Raw genomic sequence first — 27091 nt, forward strand, 5'->3', positions numbered from 1 at the left:
TCTCGATTGTGCATCTGTAGAAGTTTGTGAGTGCTTTTGGTGACAAGCCGAATTTCTTCAGCCTCCTGAGGTTGAAGAGGCGCTGCTGCGCCTTCTTCACGATGCTGTCTGTGTGAGTGGAACAATTCAGTTTGTCTGTGATGTGTATGTCGAGGAACTTAAAACTTGCTACCCTCTCCACTACTGTTCCATCGATGTGGATAGGGGGGTGTTCCCTTTGCTGTTTCCTGAAGTCCACAATCATCTCCTTAGTTTTGTTGACGTTGAGTGTGAGGTTGTTTTCCTGACACCACACTCCGAGGGCCCTCACCTCCTCCCTGTAGGCCGTCTCATCGTTGTTGGTAATCAAGCCTACCACTGTTGTGTCGTCCGCAAACTTGATGATTGAGTTGGAGGCGTGCGTGGCCACGCAGTCGTGGGTGAACAGGGAGTACAGGAGAGGGCTCAGAACGCAACCTTGTGGGGCCCCAGTGTTGAGGATCAGCGGGGAGGAGATGTTGTTGCCTACCCTCACCACCTGGGGGCGGCCCGTCAGGAAGTCCAGTACCCAGTTGCACAGGGCGGGGTCGAGACCCAGGGTCTCGAGCTTGATGACGAGCTTGGAGGGTACTATGGTGTTGAATGCCGAGCTGTAGTCGATGAACAGCATTCTCACATAGGTATTCCTCTTGTCCAGATGGGTTAGGGCAGTGTGCAGTGTGGTTGAGATTGCATCGTCTGTGGACCTATTTGGGCGGTAAGCAAATTGGAGTGGGTCTAGGGTGTCAGGTAGGGTGGAGGTGATATGGTCCTTGACTAGTCTCTCAAAGCACTTCATGATGACGGATGTGAGTGCTACGGGGCGGTAGTCATTTAGCTCAGTTACCTTAGCTTTCTTGGGAACAGGAACAATGGTGGCCCTCTTGAAGCATGTGGGAACAGCAGACTGGTATAGGGATTGATTGAATATGTCCGTAAACACACCGGCCAGCTGGTCTGCGCATGCTCTGAGGGCGCGGCTGGGGATGCCATCTGGGCCTGCAGCCTTGCGAGGGTTAACACGTTTAAATGTCTTACTCACCTCGGCTGCAGTGAAGGAGAGACCGCATGTTTTCGTTGCAGGCCGTGTCAGTGGCACTGTATTGTCCTCAAAGCGGGCAAAAAAGTTGTTTAGTCTGCCTGGGAGCAAGACATCCTGGTCCGTGACTGGGCTGGATTTCTTCCTGTAGTCCGTGATTGACTGTAGACCCTGCCACATGCCTCTTGTGTCTGAGCCGTTGAATTGAGATTCTACTTTGTCTCTGTACTGGCGCTTAGCTTGTTTGATAGCCTTGCGGAGGGAATAGCTGCACTGTTTGTATTCGGTCATGTTACCAGACACCTTGCCCTGATTAAAAGCAGTGGTTCGCGCTTTCAGTTTCACACGAATGCTGCCATCAATCCACGGTTTCTGGTTAGGGAATGTTTTAATCGTTGCTATGGGAACGACATCTTCAACGCACGTTCTAATGAACTCGCACACCGAATCAGCGTATTCGTCAATGTTGTTATCTGACGCAATACAAAACATCTCCCAGTCCACGTGATGGAAGCAGTCTTGGAGTGTGGAGTCAGCTTGGTCGGACCAGCGTTGGACAGACCTCAGCGTGGGAGCCTCTTGTTTTAGTTTCTGTCTGTAGGCAGGGATCAACAAAATGGAGTCGTGGTCAGCTTTTCCGAAAGGGGGGCGGGGCAGGGCCTTATATGCGTCGCGGAAGTTAGAGTAACAATGGTCCAAGGTCTTTCCTCCCCTGGTTGCGCAATCGATATGCTGATAAAATTTGGGGAGTCTTGTTTTCAGATTAGCCTTGTTAAAATCCCCAGCTACAATGAATGCAGCCTCCGGATAAATTGTTTCCAGTTTGCAGAGAGTTAAATAAAGTTCGTTCAGAGCCATCGATGTGTCTGCTTGGGGGGGGATATATACGGCTGTGATTATAATCGAAGAGAATTCTCTTGGTAGATAATGCGGTCTACATTTGATTGTGAGGAATTCTAAATCAGGTGAACAGAAGGATTTGAGTTCCTGTATGTTTCTTTCATCGCACCATGTCACGTTGGCCATGAGGCATACGCCCCCGCCTCTCTTCCTACCAGAAAGATGTTTGTTTCTGTCTGCGCGATGTGTGGAGAAACCCGTTGGCTGCACCGCTTCGGATAGCGTCTCTCCAGTGAGCCACGTTTCAGTGAAGCAAAGGACGTTACAGTCTCTGATGTCCCTCTGGAATGCTACCCTTGCTCGGATTTCATCAACCTTGTTGTCAAGAGGCTGGACATTGGCAAGAAGAATGCTAGGGAGTGGTGCGCGCTGTGCCCGTCTCCGGAGTCTGACCAGAAGACCGCCTCGTTTCCCTCTCTTTCGGAGTCGTTTTTTTGGGTCGCTGCATAGGATCCACTCCGTTGTCCTGTTTGTAAGGCAGAACACAGGATCCGCGTCGCGAAAAACATATTCTTGGTCGTACTGATGGTGAGTTGATGCTGATCTTATATTCAGTAGTTCTTCTCGACTGTATGTAATGAAACCTAAGATGACCTGGGGTACTAATGTAAGAAATAACACGTAAAAAAACAAAAAACTGCATAGTTTCCTAGGAACGCGAAGCGAGGCGGCCATCTCTGTCGGCGCCGGAAGTAGTAATGTGCTGTACCTACCAGGCGGCGTCAGGGCTTACCTACCAGGCGGCGTCAGGGCTTACCTACCAGACAGCGTCAGGGCTTACCTACCAGACAGCGTCAGGGCTTACCTACCAGGCGGCGTCAGGGCTTACCTACCAGACAGCGTCAGGGCTACCTACCAGGCGGCGTCAGGGCTACCTACCAGGCGGCGTCAGGGCTACCTACCAGGCGACGTCAGGGCTACCTACCAGGCGGCGTCAGGGCTACCTACCAGGCGGCGTCAGGACTTACCTACCAGGCGGCGTCAGGGCTTACCTACCAGACAGCGTCAGGGCTTACCTACCAGGCGGCTTCAGGGCTTACCTACCAGGCGGCGTCAGGGCTTACCTACCAGGCGGCGTCAGGGCTTACCTACCAGGCGGCGTCAGGGCTTACCTACCAGGCGGCGTCAGGGCTTACCTACCAGGCGGCGTCAGGGCTTACCTACCAGGCGGCGTCAGGGCTTACCTACCAGGCGGCTTCAGGGCTTACCTACCAGGCGGCGTCGGGGCATACCTACCAGGCGGCGCTCACCTTACTGCTGTACTACTCCCACTTAGCAACAATGGTAGTTTATGCTGTTTTTAGGTTTCACACCACTAATTCCCCTTTTGACCATGGCCCGTAGGGTGTGTCCCAAATGGCATCCTACCTGGGGCCGTGATGAAGTTTCTGGCCACAACTTTTTGTTGTTGCTCTGGACTCGGCTTCACAGGCTGTCCGCGTTCCCCAGCGGGCCGAACAACCGACTGATCATTAAACAACACATTTCTGGACCATCAAGAATGAAGTGGGATTCCTGAGTGAATCGTCGTAGGTTAATGCCGTTTTGGCACGTACCAACACCAACCTGCCAAGCTTCACACCTGCGGGGAAATTGGGACGGGAGGAAAATAATTGGGATGGAGAGTCGGAGTGCGAGAGTGAGAGAGAGAGAGAGACAGCGTGAGAGAGGGGCAGAGAGGTGAAGAGAGAGACAAGGTGAGGTGAAGAGAGAGACAAGGTGAGGTGGGAGAGAGACACGGGGTGGGAGAGAGAGACTGGGTGGGAGAGAGAGAGACGGGGTGAGAGGTGAAGAGAGAGACGGGGTGAGAGGTAAAGAGAGAGAATGGGTGAGAGGTGAAGAGAGAGACGGGGTGAGAGGTGAAGAGAGACGGGGTGAGGTAAAGAGAGAGAATGGGTGAGAGGTGAAGAGAGAGACGGGGTGAGAGGTGAAGAGAGAGACGGGGTGAGAGGTGAAGAGAGAGACGGGGTGAGAGGTGAAGAGAGAGACGGGGTGAGAGGTGAAGAGAGAGACGGGGTGAGAGGTGAAGAGAGAGACGGGGTGAGAGGTGAAGAGAGAGACGGGGTGAGAGGTGAAGAGAGACACGGGGTGAGAGGTGAAGAGAGAGACGGGGTGAGAGGTGAAGAGAGACACGGGGTGAGAGAGAGAGACTGGGTGAGAGGTGAAGAGAGACACAGGGTGGGAGAGAGACGGGGTGGGAGAGAGAGACGGGGTGGGAGAGAGAGACGGGTTGAGAGGTGGAGACACGGGGTGGGAGAGATGGATCAACACTACAGGGGTTATTAATATGGACCAACACTACAGGGGTTATTAATATGGACCAACACTACAGGGGTTATTAATATGGACCAACACTACAGGGGTTATTAATATGGACCAACACTACAGGGGTTATTAATATGGACCAACACTACAGGGGTTATTAATATGGACCAACACTACAGGGGTTATTAATATGGACCAACACTACAGGGGTTATTAATATGGACCAACACTACAGGGGTTATTAATATGGACCAACACTACAGGGGTTATTAATATGGACCAACACTACAGGGGTTATTAATATGGACCAACACTACAGGGGTTATTAATATGGACCAACACTACAGGGGTTATTAATATGGACCAACACTACAGGGGTTATTAATATGGACCAACACTACAGGGGTTATTAATATGGACCAACACTACAGGGGTTATTAATATGGACCAACACTACAGGGGTTATTAATATGGACCAACACTACAGGGGTTATTAATATGGACCAACACTACAGGGGTTATTAATATGGACCAACACTACAGGGGTTATTAATATGGACCAACACTACAGGGGTTATTAATATGGACCAACACTACAGGGGTTATTAATATGGACCGACACTACAGGGGTTATTAATATGGACCGACACTACAGGGGTTATTAATATGGACCGACACTACAGGGGTTATTAATATGGACCGACACTACAGGGGTTATTAATATGGACCAACACTACAGGGGTTATTAATATGGACCAACACTACAGGGGTTATTAATATGGACCAACACTACAGGGGTTATTACAGGGTGGGGGGTTGTAGTATATTAGGGCAGGAAGAGACGGGGTGGGGGTTGTAGTATATTAGGGGAGGAAGAGACGGGGTGGGGGTTGTAGTATATTAGGGGAGGAAGAGACGGGGTGGGGGGGTTGTAGTATATTAGGGGAGGAAGAGACGGGGTGGGGGGTTGTAGTATATTAGGGGAGGAAGAGACGGGGTGGGGGGTTGTAGTATATTAGGGGAGGGGAGGAAGAGACTGGGTGGGGGTTGTAGTATATTAGGGGAGGGGAGGAAGAGACGGGGTGGGGGGTTGTAGTATATTAGGGGAGGGGAGGAAGAGACTGGGTGGGGGGTTGTAGTATATTAGGGGAGGGAGAGACGGGGTGGGGGTTGTAGTATATTAGGGGAGGAAGAGACTGGGTGGGGGTTGTAGTATATTAGGGTAGGGAGAGACTGGGTGGGGGTTGTAGTATATTAGGGGAGGGAGAGACGGGGTGGGGGTTGTAGTGTTTTAGGGCCTCTGCTGTCTGACCTGTCCTTTAAATGTCCCATCAATTCCCTGAGCAGGTCTGACATTTACCTGATTCCCCATGATGTCCCTTCTGCATGTTTTTCCAGAGGCTGTATGGTCAGCAGTGGGAGATGATTGAATTCAGAATTGATTCACGGCATTGACGAGACAAGTCTAATTAAGCTACCAGGAATGGTTGGCTTTAAAAACGTGGGTGGAACTGAACTTTTCACAACAACAAAAACAGAATAATCATTATTTTTATCTCACCTCAGGTCTCTCTCTCTCTCTGTTCTGAGGACAGAAAACACCCCAGATTCACATCTGGACAATACATACATCATATGGTCCATAGGAGGACGACACGTCCAAATGTAATCTGAGGGAAATATGTGTCTCTAATATGGTCATACATTGGGCAGGAGGTTAGGAAGTGCATCTCAGTTTCCACCTGAGCACATAGCCTAGCCTGTCTTCTCTTGAGAGCCATGTCTGCCTACGGCGGCCTTTCTCAATAGCAAGGCTATGCTCACTGAGTCTGTACATAGTCAAAGCTTTCCTTAATTTTGGGTCAGTCACAGTGGTCAGGTATTCTGCCACTGTGTACTCTCTGTTTAGGGCCAAATTGCATTCTAGTTTGGTCAGAGTTCTGTTAATTATTTAAAATTTATTTTTGTTTTCTCATGATTTGTTTGGGTCTAATTGTGCTGCTGTCCTGGGGCTCTGTAGGGTGTGTTTGTGTTTGTGAACAGAGCCCCAGGACCAGCTTGCTTAGGGGACTCTTCTCCAGGTTCATCTCTCTGTAGGTGATTGCTTTGTAATGGAAGGTTTGTGAATCACTTCCTTTTAGGTGGTTGTAGAATTTAATTGCTATTTTCTGGATTTTGATCATTAGCAGGAATTGTCCTTATTTTGCTCTGCATGCATTATTTGGTGTTTTACGTTGTGCACGGAGGATATTTTAGCAGAATTCTGTATGCAGAGTGTCTCTCGCTCTGTCCGTCTCTCACTCTGTCCGTCTCTCGCTCTCTCGCTCTCTCGCTCTCGTTCTCGCTCTCGCTCTCGTTCTCTCTCGTTCTCTCTCGTTCTCTCTCGTTCTCTCTCGTTCTCTCTCGCTCTCTCTCGCTCTCGCTCTCGTTCTCTCGCTCTCGCTCTCGTTCTCTCTCTCTCTCTCTCTCTCTCTCTCTCTCTCTCTCTCTCTCTCTCTCTCTCTCTCTCTCTCTCTCTCTCTCTCTCTCTCTCTCTCTCTCTCTCTCTCTCTCTCGTTCTCTCTCTCTCTCTCTCTCTCTCTCGTTCTCTCGTCTCTCTCTCTCTCTCTCTCTCTCTCTCTCTCTCTCTCTCTCTCTCTCTCTCTCATTCTCTCTCTCTCTCTTTGTCGGTGAGAAAAGGGAGGGAGAAGACATAGCATTGAGCAGCTCAACTCCATGATTTAGACTCCAATCAGGGCCAGGGGGAAGGAGGTGCAGGGAGAGGCCTATTGTTTTATGAACCGAAGCTCAGAGACTCTCTGCCTGCCCACTGACAGAGCCAGCCAGCCCAGACTCCCCGGATGCTCCCCAAATCACACCCTATTCTCTCTATAGTGCACTCCTTTTGATCAGAGCCTCTAAGGATCAGGTCTAAAGTAGTGTACTAAAATAGGGATTTAGGGTGCCATTTGGAATGCACTACGTCTCCCGAGTCCTCCGGAGTTAATTTATGACCGGGAGGCCACAACAGAGGAGCGGGAGAGAGGCACAACAGAGGAGAACACCTGTAGTAAAAAAGTTAAAACGTTGTTAAAATATATTTATGAAGCACTTCTGCAGCCCAGGTCGGGGAGTGTGTTCTGCTCACTGGTAAACCGTGATCTACAGCGGTCTGTTGAGAGAAACGCTCCCATCAGAGAGAACAGAAACAGGCTGCTATCTCCTCCACTCCCACAACAGAGCTGCTATCGACCTCCACTCCCAAAGCGGAGCTGCTATCGACCTCCACTCCCACAACGGAGCTGCTATCGACCTCCACTCCCACAACGGAGCTGCTATCTCCTCCACTCCCACAACAGAGCTGCTATCGCCTCCACTCCCACAACGGTGCTGCTATCTCCTCCACTCCCAAAACAGAGCTGCTATCGACCTCCACTCCCACAACGGAGCTGCTATCGACCTCCACTCCCACAACGGAGCTGCTATCGCCTCCACTCCCACAACAGAGATCCTATCTCCTCCACTCCCACAACAGAGCTGCTATCGCCTCCACTCCCACAACGGAGCTGCTATCGACCTCCACTCCCACAACAGAGCTGCTATCTCCTCCACTCCCACAACAGAGCTGCTATCGCCTACTCCCTACCAGTGGTTGCCCTACCAGTGGTTGCCCTACTCCCTACCAGTGGTTGCCCTACCAGTGGTTGCCCTACCAGTGGTTGCCCTACCAGTGGTGGCCCTACTCCCTACCAGTGGTGGCCCTACTCCCTACCAGTGGTTTCCCTACTCCCTACCAGTGGTTTCCCTACTCCCTACCAGTGGTGGCCCTACTCCCTACCAGTGGTGGCCCTACTCCCTACCAGTGGTGGCCCTACTCCCTACCAGTGGTGGCCCTACTCCCTACCAGTGGTGGCCCTACTCCCTACCAGTGGTGGCCCTACTCCCTACCAGTGGTGGCCCTACTCCCTACCAGTGGTGGCCCTACTCCCTACCAGTGGTGGCCCTACTCCCTACCAGTGGTGGCCCTACTCCCTACCAGTGGTGGCCCTACTCCCTACCAGTGGTTTCCCTACTCCCTACCAGTGGTTGCCCTACTCCCTACCAGTGGTTTCCCTACTCCCTACCAGTGGTTGCCCTACTCCCTACCAGTGGTTGCCCTACCAGTGGTGGCCCTACTCCCTACCAGTGGTGGCCCTACTCCCTACCAGTGGTGGCCCTACTCCCTACCAGTGGTTTCCCTACTCCCTACCAGTGGTGGCCCTACTCCCTACCAGTGGTTTCCCTACTCCCTACCAGTGGTTGCCCTACTCCCTACCAGTGGTTTCCCTACTCCCTACCAGTGGTGGCCCTACTCCCTACCAGTGGTTTCCCTACCAGTGGTTTCCCTACTCCCTACCAGTGGTGGCCCTACTCCCTACCAGTGGTGGCCCTACTCCCTACCAGTGGTGGCCCTACTCCCTACCAGTGGTGGCCCTACTCCCTACCAGTGGTGGCCCTACTCCCTACCAGTGGTGGCCCTACTCCCTACCAGTGGTGGCCCTACTCCCTACCAGTGGTGGCCCTACTCCCTACCAGTGGTGGCCCTACTCCCTACCAGTGGTGACCATACTCCCTACCAGTGGTGGCCCTACCAGTGGTGGCCCTACTCCCTACCAGTGGTGGCCCTACTCCCTACCAGTGGTTTCCCTACCAGTGGTTTCCCTACTCCCTACCAGTGGTGGCCCTACTCCCTACCAGTGGTGGCCCTACTCCCTACCAGTGGTGGCCCTACTCCCTACCAGTGGTGGCCCTACTCCCTACCAGTGGTGGCCCTACTCCCTACCAGTGGTGGCCCTACTCCCTACCAGTGGTTTCCCTACTCCCTACCAGTGGTTTCCCTACTCCCTACCAGTGGTTGCCCTACTCCCTACCAGTGGTTTCCCTACTCCCTACCAGTGGTGGCCCTACTCCCTACCAGTGGTTTCCCTACTCCCTACCAGTGGTGGCCCTACTCCCTACCAGTGGTTTCCCTACTCCCTACCAGTGGTTTCCCTACTCCCTACCAGTGGTTTCCCTACTCCCTACCAGTGGTTTCCCTACTCCCTACCAGTGGTGGCCCTACTCCCTACCAGTGGTGGCCCTACTCCCTACCAGTGGTTTCCCTACTCCCTACCAGTGGTTGCCCTACTCCCTACCAGTGGTGGCCCTACTCCCTACCAGTGGTGGCCCTACTCCCTACCAGTGGTTGCCCTACTCCCTACCAGTGGTTGCCCTACTCCCTACCAGTGGTTGCCCTAGTCCCTACCAGTGGTTTCCCTACCAGTGGTGGCCCTACTCCCTACCAGTGGTGGCCCTAGTCCCTACCAGTGGTTGCCCTACTCCCTACCAGTGGTGGCCCTACTCCCTACCAGTGGTGGCCCTACCAGTGGTTGCCCTACTCCCTACCAGTGGTTGCCCTACCAGTGGTGGCCCTCCTCTCTGAATATCTAATGGTTGTAACGTTTGCAGTGTGTTTTTGTTCTGGAGGATATTGTTCCAACTCTTACTGATTTGTTCCACTTTGTTCCAATATGAAATGGCCCAATTTGTAAATGAATGTATTAATTACGCAGTAACTCTTGCTGAACACAACAGCAATTTACATCTGCTAACTGGACAGGGTTTCAGTAGTTTCTAACAGCTAACTGGACAGGGTTTCAGTAGTTTTAGCTGGACAGGGTTTCAGTAGTTTTAGCTGGACAGGGTTTCAGTAGTTTTAGCTGGACAGGGTTTCAGTAGTTTTAGCTGGACAGGGTTTCAGTAGTTTTAACTGGACAGGGTTTCAGTAGTTTTAGCTGGACAGGGTTTCAGTAGTTTTAGCTGAACAGGGTTTCAGTAGTTTCTAACAGCTAACTGGACAGTGTTTCAGTAGTTTCTAACGGCTAACTGGACAGGGTTTCAGTAGTTTCTAACAGCTAACTGGACAGGGTTTCAGTAGTTTCTAACAGCTAACTGGACAGGCTTTCAGTAGTTTCTAACAGCTAACTGGACAGGCTTTCAGTAGTTTCTAACGGCTAACTGGACAGGGTTTCAGTAGTTTCTAACGGCTAACTGGACAGGGTTTCAGTAGTTTCTAACAGCTAACTGGACAGGGTTTCAGTAGTTTCTAACGGCTAACTGGACAGGGTTTCAGTAGTTTCTAACAGCTAACTGGACAGGGTTTCAGTAGTTTCTAACAGCTAACTGGACAGGGTTTCAGTAGTTTCTAACAGCTAACTGGACAGGGTTTCAGTACTTTCTAACAGCTAACTGGACAGGGTTTCAGTAGTTTCTAACAGCTAACTGGATGTCAGGGTTTCAGTAGTTTTAGCTGGACAGGGTTTCAGTAGTTTCTAACAGCTAACTGGACAGGGTTTCAGTAGTTTTAACGGCTAACTGGACAGGGTTTCAGTAGTAGTTAACTGTTAACAGGATAGGGTTTCAGTAGTTAACTGCAAACAGGACATGGTTTCAGTAGTTAACTGCAAACAGGACAGGGTTTCAGTAGTTAACTGCAAACAGGACAGGGTTTCAGTAGTAGTTAACTGCTAACAGGACAGGGTTTCAGTAGTAGATAACTGTTAACAGGATAGGGTTTCAGTAGTTAACTGCTAACAGGACAGGGTTTCAGTAGTTAACTGCTAACAGGACAGAGTTTCAGTAGTAGTTAACTGCTAACAGGACAGGGTTTCAGTAGTAGTTAACTGTTAACAGGATAGGGTTTCAGTAGTTAACTGTTAACAGGATAGGGTTTCAGTAGTAGTTAACTGCTAACAGGACAGGGTTTCAGTAGTAGTTAACTGCTAACAGGACAGGGTTTCAGTAGTAGTTAACTGCTAACAGGACAGGGTTTCAGTAGTAGTTAACTGCTAACCGGACAGGGTTTCAGTAGTAGGTAACTGCTAACAGGACAGGGTTTCAGTAGTAGTTTTTGTTTGTCATGCGGAATACACACACAGGGTTGTATGTATGATCTCTTAGCCTGCGTCCCTAATGGCCCACGATTCACTATATAGTATCTATAATACACCAGTGGACCAGAGACCGGTCTATAGTTGAGCACTGGGTAGGGAAAAGGGTTCCATTTGGGACGATCTCTCGGTGTTTCTGTAGCTTGGAGAGAGAACATATTTAACGTTGGCATTTAACCTCTACAGGATCGGTTGAGCTAACGTAGGCCAATGCTAATTAGCATGAGGTTGTAAGTAACACAAACATTTCCCAGGACAGAGACATATCTGATATGGGCAGAAAGCTTAAATTCTTGTTAATCTAACTGCGCTGTTCATTTTACATTAGCTATTACAGTGAAATAATACCATGTTATTGTTTGAGGAGATAGAGCACAGTTATGAACTTAAAAAGTTATTCATATACCAATTAGGCACATTGGGCCAGTCTTGATACAAAAGTTTGAACAGAAATGCAATGGTTCATTGTATCAGTCCAAAACTTTGCACGTACACTGTTGCCATCTAGTGGCCAAAAATCTAAAGTGCTCCTTGGAGCTGGAATAATACATTATGGCCTTTCTCTTGCATTTCAAAGATGATTAAAAATATATTTAAAAAAAAACGCATGTTTTTTTCATTGTATTGTATCTTTTACCAGATCTAATGTGTTATATTCTCCTACATTAGATTCACATTTCCTTAAACCTCAACTTGTTTCCTCTCGAATGGGCAGTTAGATTTGGGTATGTCATTTCAGGTGAACATTGAAACAAAGGATCCCATCCTTAAGTCAACACATTACGGAGATTATGTCATGCTCAATATTTGTTGAGGAAAAAACTGTTTTGTATGAATTGTTTTTTGGGGTGTTTGTAAGTGTTTAATTTGAGTAGTTGTTGTAGATGTGTGGGTTTGTCTGTGTCTGTTTGTCCTTTTCTGTGTGTTCTTTGAAACTCCTGTATTAATGTGTTTCTCCTCCTCTCCTCTCCTCTCCTCTCCTCTCCTCTCCTCTCCTCTCCTCTCCTCTCCTCTCCTCTCCTCTCCTCTCCTCTCCTCTCCTCTCCTCTCCTCTCCTCTCCTCTCCTCTCCTCTCCTCTCCTCTCCTCTCCTCTCCTCTCCTCTCCTCTCCTCTCCTCTCCTCTCCTCTCCTCTCCTCTCCTCTCCTCTCCTCTCCTCTCCCCCTCTCCCTCTCCCTCTCCCTCTCCCTCTCCCTCTCCCTCTTCCTCTTCCTCTTCCTCTTCCTCTTCCTCTTCCTCTCCCTCTCCCTCTCCCCTCTCCCCTCTCCCCTCTCCTCTCTCCTCCTCCTCCCTCCTCCCTCCCCCCCAGGGCAGTGTGTGTAGCAGTCATCAGATTTCCCCTCAGGAGTTCCTGGGGGAGTTAAAGTCAGGGGTGACTGACGAACGCCTCATGGCCTGTCTGGACTCTCTCCGTGTCTCCCTCACCAGCAACCCTGTCAGGTAGGTTACACACACTCACACTCACACTGTCATCGTCTGGACTGGCCTGATCTCAGTACTTCCTGGGTCTGGACTGGCCTGATCTCAGTACTTCCTGGGTCTGGACTGGCCTGATCTCAGTACTTCCTGGGTCTGGACTGGCCTGATCTCAGTACTACCTGGGTTTGGACTGGCCTGATCTCAGTACTTCCTGGGTCTGGACTGGCCTGATCTCAGTACTACCTGGGTTTGGACTGGCCTGATCTCAGTACTTGCTAGGTCTGGACTGGCCTGATCTCAGTACTTCCTTGGTCTGGACCGGCCTGATCTCAGCACTTCCTTGGTCTGGACCGGCCTGATCTCAGCACTTCCTTGGTCTGGACCGGCCTGATCTCAGTACTTCCTTGGTCTGGACCGGCCTGATCTCAGTACTTCCTGGGTCTGGACCGGCCTGATCTCAGTACTTCCTGGGTCTGGACTGGCCTGATCTCAGTACTTGCTAGGTCTGGACTGGCCTGATCTCAGTACTTCCTTGGTCTGGACCGGCCTGATCTCAGTACTTCCTTGGTCTGGACCGGCCTGATCTCAGTACTTCCTTGGCCTGGACAGGCCTGATCTCAGTACTTCCTTGGTCTGGACCGGCCTGTGTCCTCCAACCACAGCTTGTTTTTTAACTACTGTAGCCCTCCTTAAAAAGGCTTGGTCTTCTCCTAGCTAATAGCACACTTCCTTTCCTCTTACAATGCCCCCCTCTAGAGGCCTGTCCTTGGTTGACCATATGTCTCTGTACATCGGGCTCCCGAGTGGCGCTACATCTCAGTGCTAGAGGCGTCACTACAGACCCTGGTACGATCCCGGGCTGTATCACAACCGGCCTGTGATCGGAGGACCCACAGGTCGGCTCACAATTCGGCCCGGCGTCGTCCGGGTTTTAGGGGAGGGTTTGGCCCGGGGTAGGCCGTCTAGTTAAGTAAAAAATAAAACTACCCCTCTCTCTCCCCTCTTCTCCGCCAGCCTTCCCCTCCCTCCCTCATGGTGTCGGGGTTCCGAGCAGAGCAACACACCATGCTGGGACTCATATGTATTGCATCTCCAGCAGCACTTCCCCAGCTCTCCTCCTCCCTCCCTCCCTCCCCTACGTCTTTTTTTAATTGTTTGATGCCTATCGTGACGAGCTCCCCGCTGCTCCTGTATCACAAACATGACACACCTCTCACCAGGAGGGCCTCCGCCGCAGCCCGCCCAGCAACCGTAAATACGTTTCTGAATAATTTAAATAAGATGTTGTATTTTCTTCCCCCACGTTTATTGCCGTTGGTTTCAGGTTCCTGGTACCTTTTTAATGCCGCGCACACAGAGGAGGAGAGCTGCAGGCAGTGGGGAGGGGGGACTAGAGCACACAGAGGAGGAGAGCTGCAGGCAGTGGGAGGGGGACTAGAGCACACAGAGGAGGAGAGCTGCAGGTCGTGGGAGGGGGACTAGAGCACACAGAGGAGGAGAGCTGCAGGCAGTGGGAGGGGGACTAGAGCACACAGAGGAGGAGAGCTGCAGGCAGTGAAGGGGGACTAGAGGACACAGAGGAGGAGAGCTGCAGGCAGTGGGAGGGGGACTAGAGCACACAGAGGAGGAGAGCTGCAGGCAGTGAAGGGGGACTAGAGGACACAGAGGAGAGCTGCAGGCAGTGGGAGGGGGACTAGAGCACACAGAGGAGGAGAGCTGCAGGTCGTGGGAGGGGGACTAGAGCACACAGAGGAGGAGAGCTGCAGGCCGTGGGAGGGGGACTAGAGCACACAGCGGAGGAGAGCTGCAGGCAGTGGGAGGGGGACTAGAGGACACAGAGGAGGAGAGCTGCAGGCAGTGAAGGGGGACTAGAGGACACAGAGGAGAGCTGCAGGCAGTGGGAGGGGGACTAGAGCACACAGAGGAGGAGAGCTGCAGGCAGTGGGAGGGGGACTAGAGGACACAGAGGAGGAGAGCTGCAGGCAGTGAAGGGGGACTAGAGCACACAGAGGAGGAGAGCTGCAGGCAGTGGGGAGGGGGACTAGAGCACACAGAGGAGAGCTGCAGGCAGTGGGAGGGAGACTAGAGCACACAGAGGAGGAGAGCTGCAGGCAGTGGGGAGGGGGACTAGAGCACACAGAGGAGGAGAGCTGCAGGCCGTGGGAGGGGGACTAGAGCACACAGAGGAGGAGAGCTGCAGGCCGTGGGAGGGGGACTAGAGCACACAGAGGAGGAGAGCTGCAGGCCGTGGGAGGGGGACTAGAGCACACAGAGGAGGAGAGCTGCAGGCCGTGGGAGGGGGACTAGAGCACACCGAGGAGGAGAACTGCAGGCCGTGGGAGGGGGACTAGAGCACACAGTGGAGGAGAGCTGCAGGCAGTGGGGAGGGCGACTAGAGCACACAGAGGAGGAGAGCTGCAGGCCGTGGGAGGGGGATTAGAGCACACAGAGGAGGAGAGCTACAGGCAGTGGGAGGGGGGACTAGAGCACACAGAGGAGGAGAGCTGCAGGCAGTGGGGAGGGGGGACTAGAGCACACAGAGGAGGAGAGCTGCAGGTCGTGGGAGGGGGACTAGAGCACACAGAGGAGGAGAGCTGCAGGCCGTGGGAGGGGGACTAGAGCACACAGAGGAGAGCTGCAGGCAGTGGGAGGGGGACTAGAGCACACAGAGGAGGAGAGCTGCAGGCAGTGGGAGGGGGACTAGAGGACACAGAGGAGGAGAGCTGCAGGCAGTGAAGGGGGACTAGAGGACACAGAGGAGAGCTGCAGGCAGTGGGAGGGGGACTAGAGCACACAGAGGAGGAGAGCTGCAGGCAGTGGGAGGGGGACTAGAGGACACAGAGGAGGAGAGCTGCAGGCAGTGAAGGGGGACTAGAGCACACAGAGGAGGAGAGCTGTAGGCAGTGGGGAGGGGGACTAGAGCACACAGAGGAGAGCTGCAGGCAGTGGGAGGGAGACTAGAGCACACAGAGGAGGAGAGCTGCAGGCAGTGGGGAGGGGGACTAGAGCACACAGAGGAGGAGAGCTGCAGGCCGTGGGAGGGGGACTAGAGCACACAGAGGAGGAGAGATGCAGGCCGTGGGAGGGGGACTAGAGCACACAGAGGAGGAGAGCTGCAGGCCGTGGGAGGGGGACTAGAGCACACAGAGGAGGAGAGCTGCAGGCCGTGGGAGGGGGACTAGAGCACACCGAGGAGGAGAACTGCAGGCCGTGGGAGGGGGACTAGAGCACACAGTGGAGGAGAGCTGCAGGCAGTGGGGAGGGCGACTAGAGCACACAGAGGAGGAGAGCTGCAGGCCGTGGGAGGGGGACTAGAGCACACAGAGGAGGAGAGCTACAGGCAGTGGGAGGGGGACTAGAGCACACAGAGGAGGAGAGCTGCAGGCAGTGGAAGGGGGACTAGAGCACACAGAGGAGGAGAGCTGCAGGCAGTGGGAGGGGGACTAGAGCACACAGAGGAGTAGAGCTGCAGGCATTGGGAAGGGGACTAGAGCACACAGAGGAGGAGAGCTGCAGGCAGTGGGGAGGGGGACTAGAGCACACAGAGGAGGAGAGCTGCAGGCCGTGGGAGGGGGACTAGAGCACACAGAGGAGGAGAGATGCAGGCCGTGGGAGGGGGACTAGAGCACACAGAGGAGGAGAGCTGCAGGCGGTGGGAGGGGGACTAGAGCACACAGAGGAGGAGAGCTGCAGGCCGTGGGAGGGGGACTAGAGCACACAGAGGAGGAGAGCTGCAGGCCGTGGGAGGGGGACTAGAGCACACCGAGGAGGAGAACTGCAGGCCGTGGGAGGGGGACTAGAGCACACAGTGGAGGAGAGCTGCAGGCAGTGGGGAGGGCGACTAGAGCACACAGAGGAGGAGAGCTGCAGGCCGTGGGAGGGGGACTAGAGCACACAGAGGAGGAGAGCTACAGGCAGTGGGAGGGGGACTAGAGCACACAGAGGAGTAGAGCTGCAGGCATTGGGAAGGGGACTAGAGCACACAGAGGAGGAGAGCTGCAGGCATTGGGAGGGGGACTAGAGCACACAGAGGAGGAGAGCTGCAGGCCGTGGGAGGGGGACTAGAGCACACAGAGGAGGAGAGCTACAGGCAGTGGGAGGGGGACTAGAGCACACAGAGGAGTAGAGCTGCAGGCATTGGGAAGGGGACTAGAGCACACAGAGGAGGAGAGCTGCAGGCATTGGGAGGGGGACTAGAGCACACAGAGGAGGAGAGCTGCAGGCCGTTGGAGGGGGACTAGAGCACACAGAGGAGGAGAGCTGCAGGCAGTGGGAGGGGGACTAGAGCACTATATTAAAATACATGTTGATCACATAACACCGCGCATTTTAAACGGGGCTTTTTAACATTTTATTATTTACGTGTCTCCTTGCAGAGTCCTTGGGTTTTGTAACTGTCAGTGGTTCATTAATGGTTCTGACCTGTTACCGCGCGGTAGGGTTCTGACCTGTTACCACACTGTAGGGTACTAACCTGTTACCACGCTGTAGGGTTCTGACCTGTTACCACGCTGTAGGGTTCTGACCTGTTACCACGCTGTAGGGTTCTGACCTGTTACCACGCTGTAGGGTTCTAACCTGTTACCACGCTGTAGGGTTCTAACCTGTTACCACACGGTAGGGTTCTAACCTGTTACCACGCTGTAGGGTTCTAACCTGTTACCACACTGTAGGGTTCTGACCTGTTACCACGCTGTAGGGTTCTGACCTGTTACCACGCTGTAGGTTTCTAACCTGTTACCACACGGTAGGGTTCTAACCTGTTACCACGCTGTAGGGTTCTGACCTGTTACCACACGGTAGGGTTCTAACCTGTTACCACGCTGTAGGGTTCTAACCTGTTACCACACGGTAGGGTTCTGACCTGTTACCACGCTGTAGGGTTCTGACCTGTTATCACGCTGTAGGGTTCTGACCTGTTACCACGCTGTAGGGTTCTGACCTGTTACCTCGCTGTAGGCACGATTTTACGTCTCCTTCTGACCTAGACTATGAGGCTCACAATGCTTCTTTAATAGTAATCTAAAGTCTATTTCTTTACTAATCTAAAAAACAGTTACATTTTTCTATTCGAAAGGAGAGAGAGAGAGAGAGAGAGAGAGAGAGAGAGAGAGAGAGAGAGAGAGAGAGAGAGAGAGAGAGAGAGAGAGAGAGAGAGAGAGAGAGAGAGAGAGAGAGAGAGAGAGAGAGAGAGAGAGAGAGAGAGAGAGAGAGAGAGAGAGAGAGAGAGAGAGAGAGAGAGAGAGAGAGAGAGACATCGTTGTGCTCCTGTGCTGCTCTACCAAGGTGTCTCTTCAGTCTATGATTGAGTTTTCGTGCTCATAAACCTATTACCCCCCCCCCCCCCCCCAGTTAAAGTTGATTCCAACACATGTCGTTCACTACGTTTTCAATTTATTAAAGACTGTTGTCTATTATGGACCTTAAACATCAACTTCTAGAAAAGGGAGAGATGGAGGAGGGGGCGAGAGAGAGACGGTAGGAGGATTGTAAAACAGTTTTCGCCGTGTCTGTAGTCTTCATTGGCGAAATTTGTAAAATGTCATGAATTCCATTAGTTAATGGATGGAAAGGCGGGAGAGGACTCTGTTCCGTCCGCATCGGCAGACAGCGGCAATCATCCAACACCGTGTCCCTTCCAGTACCCCCCTCCGCGTCCCAAACGGCATCCTATCCCCTATATAGAGCACTACTTTAGGCCAGAGCCCTGTAGAACCCTATTCCCTATATAGTGCACTACTTTAGACCAGAGCCCCATGGAACCCTATTCCCTATATAGTGCACTACTTTAGACCAGAGCCCTATGGAACCCTATTCCCTATATAGTGCACTACTTTAGACCGGAACCCTATTCCCTATATAGCGCACTACTTTAGACCGGAACCCTATTCCCTATATAGTGCACTACTTTAGACCGGAACCCTATTCCCTATATAGTGCACTACTTTAGACCGGAACCCTATTCCCTATATAGTGCACTACTTTAGACCGGAACCCTATTCCCTATATAGTGCACTACTTTAGACCGGAACCCTATTCCCTATATAGTGCACTACTTTAGACCGGAACCCTATTCCCTATATAGTGCACTACTTTAGACCGGAACCCTATTCCCTATATAGTGCACTACTTTAGACCGGAACCCTATTCCCTATATAGTGCACTACTTTAGACCAGAGCCCCATGGAACCCTATTCCCTATATAGCACATAGGCTGCCATTTGGGACTCCTAGTCTTCTTATACTGCGTCACTCACTGATTATTATTCAGACACAGATCTGTGTTTTTAATACCTCTTTAGCCTAAAGGACACTTGATGAAAAGTAATCCAATTATTTAAACTTTATTTCTATTCATCCGTGGCGTCGCACGGAACGGGACGGACAAGATTCCGGTGTTCCTCTTCTTTAAAGTGAAGATCTCTTTATTAGTCAATTACACACACGAGGTCCAATCTGAAATTCGACTTCCTCTTTCAACCCAACCGGCCTCTTATGATTGGTTTGGTTGTTAGAATATTGCTCTACTATTCGCTGGTTATGCTAATAACATGAGATGTTATTTTCTTATTTTCACATTTGTCTACAGTAAGATTTGTCCTTGCTGTTTGCTCAGGCTGTACTGAAACGAACACCCTTAAAATATATTAGATATCCCTTTAAAATATAATAGATATCCCTTTAAAATATATAGATATTCCTTTAAAAGATATAGATATCCCTTTAAAATATATAGATATCCCTTTAAAAGATATCCCTTTAAAAGATATAGATATCCCTTTAAAATATATAGATATCCCTTTAAAAGATATAGATATCCCTTTAAAATATATAGATATCCCTTTAAAAGATATAGATATCCCTTTAATAGATATAGATATCCCTTTAAAAGATATAGATATCCCTTTAAAAGATATAGATATCCCTTTAATAGATATAGATATCCCTTTAAAAGATATAGATATCCCTTTAAAAGATATAGATATCCCTTTAAAATATATAGATATCCCTTTAAAAGATATAGATATCCCTTTAATAGATATAGATATCCCTTTAATAGATATCCCTTTAAAAGATATAGATATCCCTTTAAAATATATAGATATCCCTTTAAAAGATATAGATATCCCTTTAATAGATATCCCTTTAAAAGATATAGATATCCCTTTAATAGATATAGATATCCCTTTAAAAGATATAGATATCCCTTTAATAGATATAGATATCCCTTTAATAGATATAGATATCCCTTTAAAAGATATCCCTTTAATAGATATAGATATCCCTTTAATAGATATAGATATCCCTTTAAAAGATATCCCTTTAATAGATATAGATATCCCTTTAATAGATATAGATATCCCTTTAAAAGATATAGCGACCACTAGTACCATACTTTGTTTCTATTGTGTTATTGTGGCTGGTTCCAATGGAGGAGGAGGGAAGGAGAGAATCAATATTCTCTTCAGCAGGCTGGTGGGCAGTTCATTACTTTAAATGGAGTGTGGATGTGTTGTTACCAGGGTGCATTTAGATAGCATTATTCAGAGTTTTCCTTTAGCACCTATGTGGGCACAGCACCGTGGTGGTCTACTGGGTAGGTAGCTGGCTGATTAGACTGATACTGTGGTGGTCTACTGGGTAGATTAGCTGGCTGATTAGACTCATACTGTGGTGGTCTAGGACTCATTACTGCCACTTGTGGCCCCATAACACCCTATTCCCCACATAGTGCACTAGTTTAGACCACTCCGTGGGGAGGACAGCTACAGGGAGGAGACGGAGTGGGGAGGACAGCTACAGGGGGGAGACGGAGTGGGGAGGACAGCTACAGGGAGGAGACGGAGTGGGGAGGACAGCTACAGGGAGGAGACGGAGTGGGGAGGACAGCTACAGGGAGGAGACGGAGTGGGGAGGACAGGGAGGAGACGGAGTGGGGAGGACAGCTACAGGGAGGAAAGTCATGATCCGAGGAGACCGTACTATTGACATGACCCACTAGTCCCATGTTGCCGTCCTGTACGAAGTCCAGTCTAAACGCAGTTGGCATCTTTACCATGCAACCTCTTGGTGCTAAGAGCAACAGGTGGAGCGAGGTCTGGACCAAATGAAACCATTCGTTGTTATTCTGTTGCTAGGTTACAGGAGGTCCCGTCGTGCTTCACCCCCGAGAGCAGATGTCTGGTAAATCTAATTAGCCTGATAAAAACAAAACATCCTCGTCAAAATCCCTCCGTTTAAGCTTGAGATCAGTTTTTCTTTCCTTCTTTTGTTGTTGTTGTTGTTGTTGTTGCTGCTGCTGCTGCTGCTGCTGCTGCTGCTGCTGCTGCTGCTGCATGGGCTGTCTCTCAATCCACCACATTCATGGACGTCGCACTTCCTCGTCTGCCCGGGGTGGAAGGTGTCAGAGTTTAGAGAGAGGTGTTTGGTCAGACCGTGAGACAACCGTGAACATCTGTCTTGGCGGGAAAATGTCTGGTTAGCGTCCCAACAGTTTGGGCTCCTCTCTAATAATGACCTCCTCTGATAGGGGAAAGGTGAGACTCTAACGAACACAACGATGTCGGTGGTTTAGCTCTCGGACTCCCACAAGCCTCACAAGACTAAAGCTGAAGGTAGCCGGGCACCAGTTTAAAAACAATGAATGGAAGTTTACATACACTTAGGGTGGAGTCATTAAAACTAGTTTACATACACTTAGGGTGGAGTCATTAACTAGTTTACATACACTTAGGGTGGAGTCATTAAAACTAGTTTACATACACTTAGGGTGGAGTCATTAAAACTAGTTTACATACACTTAGGGTGGAGTCATTAACTAGTTTACATACACTTAGGTTGGAGTCATTAAAACTAATTTACATACACTTAGGGTGGAGTCATTAAAACTAGTTTACATACACTTAGGGTGGAGTCATTAAAACTAGTTTACATACACTTAGGTTGGAGTCATTAAAACTAGTTTACACACACTTAGGGTGGAGTCATTAAAACTAGTTTACACACACTTAGGTTGGAGTCATTAAAACTAGTTTACATACACTTAGGTTGGGGTCATTAAAACTAGTTTACAAACACTTAGGTTGGAGTCATTAAAACTAGTTTACATACACTTAGGTTGGAGTCATTAAAACTAGTTTACATCCACTTAGGTTGGAGTCATTAAAACTAGTTTACATACACTTAGGGTGGAGTCATTAAAACTAGTTTACATACACTTAGGGTGGAGTCATTAAAACTAGTTTACATACACTTAGGGTGGAGTCATTAAAACTAGTTTACATACACTTAGTTTGGAGTCATTAAAACTAGTTTACACACACTTAGGTTGGAGTCATTAAAACTAGTTTACATACATTTAGGGTGGAGTCATTAAAACTAGTTTACATACACTTAGGTTGGAGTCATTATAACTAGTTTACATACACTTAGGTTGAAGTCATTAAAACTAGTTTACATCCACTTAGGGTGGAGTCATTAAAACTAGTTTACATACACTTAGGTTGGAGTCATTAAAACTAGTTTACACACACTTAGGGTGGAGTCATTCAAACTTGTTGTTTCAACCACTCCACACATTTCTTGTTAGCTTTGGCAAGTTGGTTAGGACATCTACTTTGTACATGACACAAGTCATTTTTAAAACAATTGTTTACAGACAGATTATTTCACTTATTACTTCACTGTATCACAATTCCAGTGGGTCAGAAGTTTACATACACTAAATTGACTGTGCCTTTAAACAGCTTGGAAAATTCCAGAAAATGATATCATGGCTTTAGAAGCTTCTGATAGGCTAATTGACATATTTTGAGGTGTACCTGTGGATGTATTTCAAGGCCTACCTTCAAACTCAGTGCCTCTTTGCTTGACATCATGGGAAAATCAAAAGAAATCAGCCAAGAAATTGTAAACCTCCACAAGTCTGGTTCATCCTTGGGAGCAATTTCCAAATGCCTGGAGGTTCCACGTTCATCTATACAAACAATAGTACACAAGTATAAACACCATGGGACCACTCTGCCTTCATAGCGCTCAGGAAGGAGACGCGTTCTGTCTCCTAGAGATTAACATACTTTGGTGCGAAAAGTGCAAATCAATCCCAGAACAACAGCAAAGGACCTGGTGAAGATTCTGGAGGAAACAGGTACAAAAGTATCTATATCCACAGTCAAACAAGTCCTATATCGACATAACCTGAAAGGCCGTTCAGCAAGGGAGAAGCCACTGCTCCAAAACCGCCATAAAAAAGCCAGACTTACGGTTCACACAAATGCACATGGGGAACAAAGATCGTGCTTTTTTGGAGAAATGTCAGGGATTTTTTTTTTTACGAGGATTAAATGTCAGGAATTGTGAAGAACTGAGTTTACATACCTCACCTTAGCCAAATACATTGAAACTTCTGACTTCAACTGTATATGGAGATAGTTTAGTGCCTAAAATAAGGGGGTAAATACATGTCAAAAAAATGTAAAGTAGTTTCCTGATCTTTCTTCTTCTCTCAGGATCTACATGACAGACACTTCAGAGTAGTGACGCGTTCTATTAGATCACACTGCTTCCTGTAACAGCCTTCTCTATCGGAAACAGAGCAGCCTTTTCCCCCCTTCTGTTGCCTTGGATGATAACGGTTATATGATCTCTTCAAACAAAACGGGGACAGTCATGGCCGTTCACATTGGGGCTGGGTGATATAGGCCCTAATATTAAATCACTGTATCGGTCGACGTGATTTGAGGTTGTAGAATAACGACGGTTATGAATATGTATTATAAGTTAGTGCATGACCCTGTAGTGACATCACATCCTGTTTGTAATAAGGCTTTGTCCATTCTGATTGTTTTATACTGTTCAATGAAACTTCAATCAAAAGGTGGAGTATAGGTGGGCACTTTGAATACAGTGTTTGACCTGACGACAAATGGAAAAAGCCAGGGAGTGGATATTGTGACAGGGTAGGAACCAAAGTGTTGGTCAGTGTGTTTTTATATTATGTTTTTTTTTCTCCAGTGGACTCTAATTAATCTTACATTTAAATGTTGTCTTACTGTAGCTTTGATGTAGCTAAAATACTCATGCTTTGCTTTATTCTCTGACACAAACACCGTAGACAGCTAGCCAATAAAGCTGGTGCATGTTTGTGCTGACTAAGTACCGTTCGCTAGCCAGCTAACTAGCGATTAACATTAGCGGCAACCGCGGTTTATTTTAGCCACAACTTGCTAAGAAAAGACAAACTAGCAGTTTTGTTGACAGTAAGATACACAACATATTATATAATAATAATATTAGTGTGATTTATGAAACACTAGTGGATTTCTATTAAAAAGCAAAGTGGAAAGCTGCATCGTTATCGCAGACTGACCGTGCAGACTGACCATGAAGACTGTCCCTGCAGCGTTGATCGTGCAGACTGTCCCTGCAGCGTTGATTGTGCAGACTGTCCCTGACAGTGGGTGTTGTTGACTTGTGGTTGCTCAGTAACAGGGCGGGGCTTGATGTGTGTGGAAGGAGAGCGGGAGATGTTCCCTGACAGTGGGTGTTGTTGACTTGTGGTTGCTCAGTAACAGGGCGGGGCTTGATGTGTCTGGAAGGAGAGCGGGAGATGTTCCCTGACAGTGGGTGTTGTTGACTTGTGGTTGCTCAGTAACAGGGCGGGGCTTGATGTGTGTGGAAGGAGAGCGGGAGATGTTCCCTGACAGTGGGTGTTGTTGACTTGTGGTTGCTCAGTGACAGGGCGGGGCTTGATGTGTGTGGAAGGAGAGCGGGAGAGAGAGATGACTCTAGTAGGGAATGGAGTCGACTATAAAACATGTAGGCTCATCGTCAGGGGAAAAACTCTTGGTCAGTTTACATAGTGATGTCATCTCGCCACCATTCCACTCACACACCTCTCTCTCTGTTATGATTTGGTTTTGCTCGTTATAGATGGAAGCAGACTGGCAGATTCTGTGTAGCAAGGCTTCTGACCAGTGGTGTAACATTATGAATTCATTCTTCCTCGTCTTCCTTAGTTTGTTAGATGTTTTGTGTGTCTTGTTAGTCTGTACTGTGTCTCGTAGCCTCGGGCCAGTTCTGTCTTTAATATCAACGTGTAAATGGGCCTTCTAGTCTGGAAAACACCAGATTAATCCTGGAGTCCTAGAACTACGCTACTGCTTTAGGTATGACTCTTTGACAGTCGGGTCGATTTTTCTCAGAATATTGAATAGGTTCGTCTGGTACTATTGATTTTAGATCTCCATCTGTTTACTTGTTTTACTGCAGTGTAACTTAAAACACAACGTGAAAAGGTTTTCCTATCAAATGCATTTTTTTTGGCAACACTAAAATGTAGGGGTTGACCCCCCTTTTTAGTCGATTTGGTTTGGTCCATCGGCTGTTGATCGACCGAGAATTCTTCAGGTCGAGCAGTAGCATATGATGGTGTACGAGACCGCGGTCTGATTGGCTCCTGTCTGAGCGGACTGATCCATTGTGGAGGTCGTGGGGGATGGCGCAGTCCGTCAGTCTAAGACAACTGTCTGATTGGCTCCTGTCTGAGCGGACTGATCCATTGTGGAGGTTGTGGGGGATGGCGCAGTCCGCCAGTCTAAGACAACTGTCTGATTGGCTCCTGTCTGAGCGGACTGATCCATTGTGGAGGCCGTGGGGGATGGCACAGTCCATCAGTCTAAGACACCTGTCTGATTGGCTCCTGTCTGAGCGGAATGCTCAGTCTTTACTGTAATAAAGGCATTACAAAACCCCCACCCCGTTACAACAGAATCTCTGGTACGTTTATAATTGATTGTGTCGTTTGTATTGTTCCAAGCGATCAGAAAACGTATATTGGTAATCTAACAGCACCCGTTTGGCATAATAATATATAATATATAATATGCACGCAGAACTGGCTCCTTACCTTATTTGTTTTCTTCCATCTCCAGTATTTTCCACAACTAGTCACATTTATTCCGCACATCTGACTTCCCCTTTACCGCCTGAGCAACCTGTAAACATTTATTTTGTCACCTCCTCTGCATCCATTTTGCTGTCAAGTGTTACGGTGTTCAGCGTTTGTTACAACCGATATGTTGGTGTGGTTATGATTATGCTATAGGTCAGGCCCTGTTGGTGTGATTATGACATGCTATAGGTCAGGCCCTGTTGATGTGATTATGATATGCTATAGGTCAGGCCCTGTTGGTGTGATTATGATATAGGTCAGGCCCTGTTGATGTGATTATGATATGCTGTAGGTCAGGCCCTGTTGGTGTGATTATGATATGCTATAGGTCAGGCCCTGTTGGTGTGATTATGATAAGTCTCTAAGAGCGATTACGGCTGTGAGTCTTTCTGGGTAAGTTTCTAAGAGATTTCAACACCAGGATAGTGCAACATTTGCTATTATACTTAAATTCTTCCAGCTCTGTCAAGTCGGTTGTTTATCATTGCTAGAGGACCGTTTTCACGTCTTGCCATAGATTTTCAAGTCTATTTAAGTCAAAACGGTAACGAGTCCTCTCAGGAACGTGCACTGTTTTGTTAAACAACTCCAGTGTAGATTTGGCCTTGTGTGTTCGGTTATTGTCCTGCTGAAAGGTGAATTCATCTCCCAGTGTCTGGTGGAAAGCAGACTGAACCAGGGGTTTTCCTCTAGAAATTTCCCTGTGGCTTAGCTCCATTCTGTTCTTCTTTTTTTTTTTTTTTATCCTGAAAAACTCCCCAGTCCTTAATGACGACAAGCATACCCATAACCTGATGCAGCCATCACTATGCTTGAAAATATGGATAGTGGTACTCTGTAATGTGTTGTATTGGATTTGCCCCCAACCATTGCACTTTGTATTCAGGACAACAAGTGAATTGTCTTGTTGCAAACAGGATGTTTTGGAATATTTGTGTTCTGAACATGCTGCTTTTATTTTCTGTCAAAATGTGGAAAGAGGTCAAGGGGTGTGAATACTTTCAGGAAGCACTGTATGTGTTCCCATAAACCCTGGTGTTGATGGGTGGCAGTCGACAGTCGGGTTGTTTTCCTCCTGCTTTTTGAGCTGCCTTGACAGACAGAAATATACCCCCCCCCACCAGCAGCTCTCTTTCTCCCTCTTGCTCTCTCCCTCTCATGCTCGCTCTTCTTCTCTCTCTCTGTTCTCTCTCTCTCTCTCTGTCTCTCTCCATTTTTCACACTTTCTCCTCTCTCTCACTCTCATGCTCTCTCTCTTGTTCTCTCTCTCTCTCTTGTTCTCTCTCTCTCTCTGTCTCTCTCTGTCTCTCTCTCTCTCTGTCTCTCTCTCTCTCTGTCTCTCTCTCTCTCTGTCTCTCTCTCTCTCTCTCTCTCTCTGTCTCTCTCTCTCTCGTTCTCTCTCTCGTTCTCTCTCTCTCTGTCTGTCTCTCCATTTTTCACACTTTCTCCTCTCTCCCTCTCATGCTCTCTCTCGTGTTCTCTCTCTCTTGTTCTCGCTCTCTTGTTCTCTCTCTCGCTCTCTTGTTCTCTCTCTCTCTCTCTCTCTCTCTCT

The 27091-nt window shown here is 48.9% G+C and overlaps 1 protein-coding gene across 1 annotated transcript in view; it reads left to right on the forward strand.

Annotated features, from left to right (window-relative positions):
* Window positions 1–2655: 2655 nt before the first annotated feature.
* Window positions 2656–27091, forward strand: part of LOC139394558 (protein diaphanous homolog 3-like) — a 174513-nt gene continuing 150077 nt past the window's right edge. Inside the window, exons 1-3 of the mRNA XM_071142653.1 lie at window positions 2656–2798; window positions 7442–7889; window positions 12478–12608. Of these exons, the coding sequence (XP_070998754.1) occupies window positions 2656–2798; window positions 7442–7889; window positions 12478–12608 (722 nt within the window). The remainder of the gene's footprint in view (window positions 2799–7441; window positions 7890–12477; window positions 12609–27091) is intronic.

Source organism: Oncorhynchus clarkii, unplaced genomic scaffold, assembly GCF_045791955.1.
Source record: "Oncorhynchus clarkii lewisi isolate Uvic-CL-2024 unplaced genomic scaffold, UVic_Ocla_1.0 unplaced_contig_471_pilon_pilon, whole genome shotgun sequence".
In the NCBI taxonomy this organism is placed as follows: domain Eukaryota; kingdom Metazoa; phylum Chordata; class Actinopteri; order Salmoniformes; family Salmonidae; genus Oncorhynchus; species Oncorhynchus clarkii.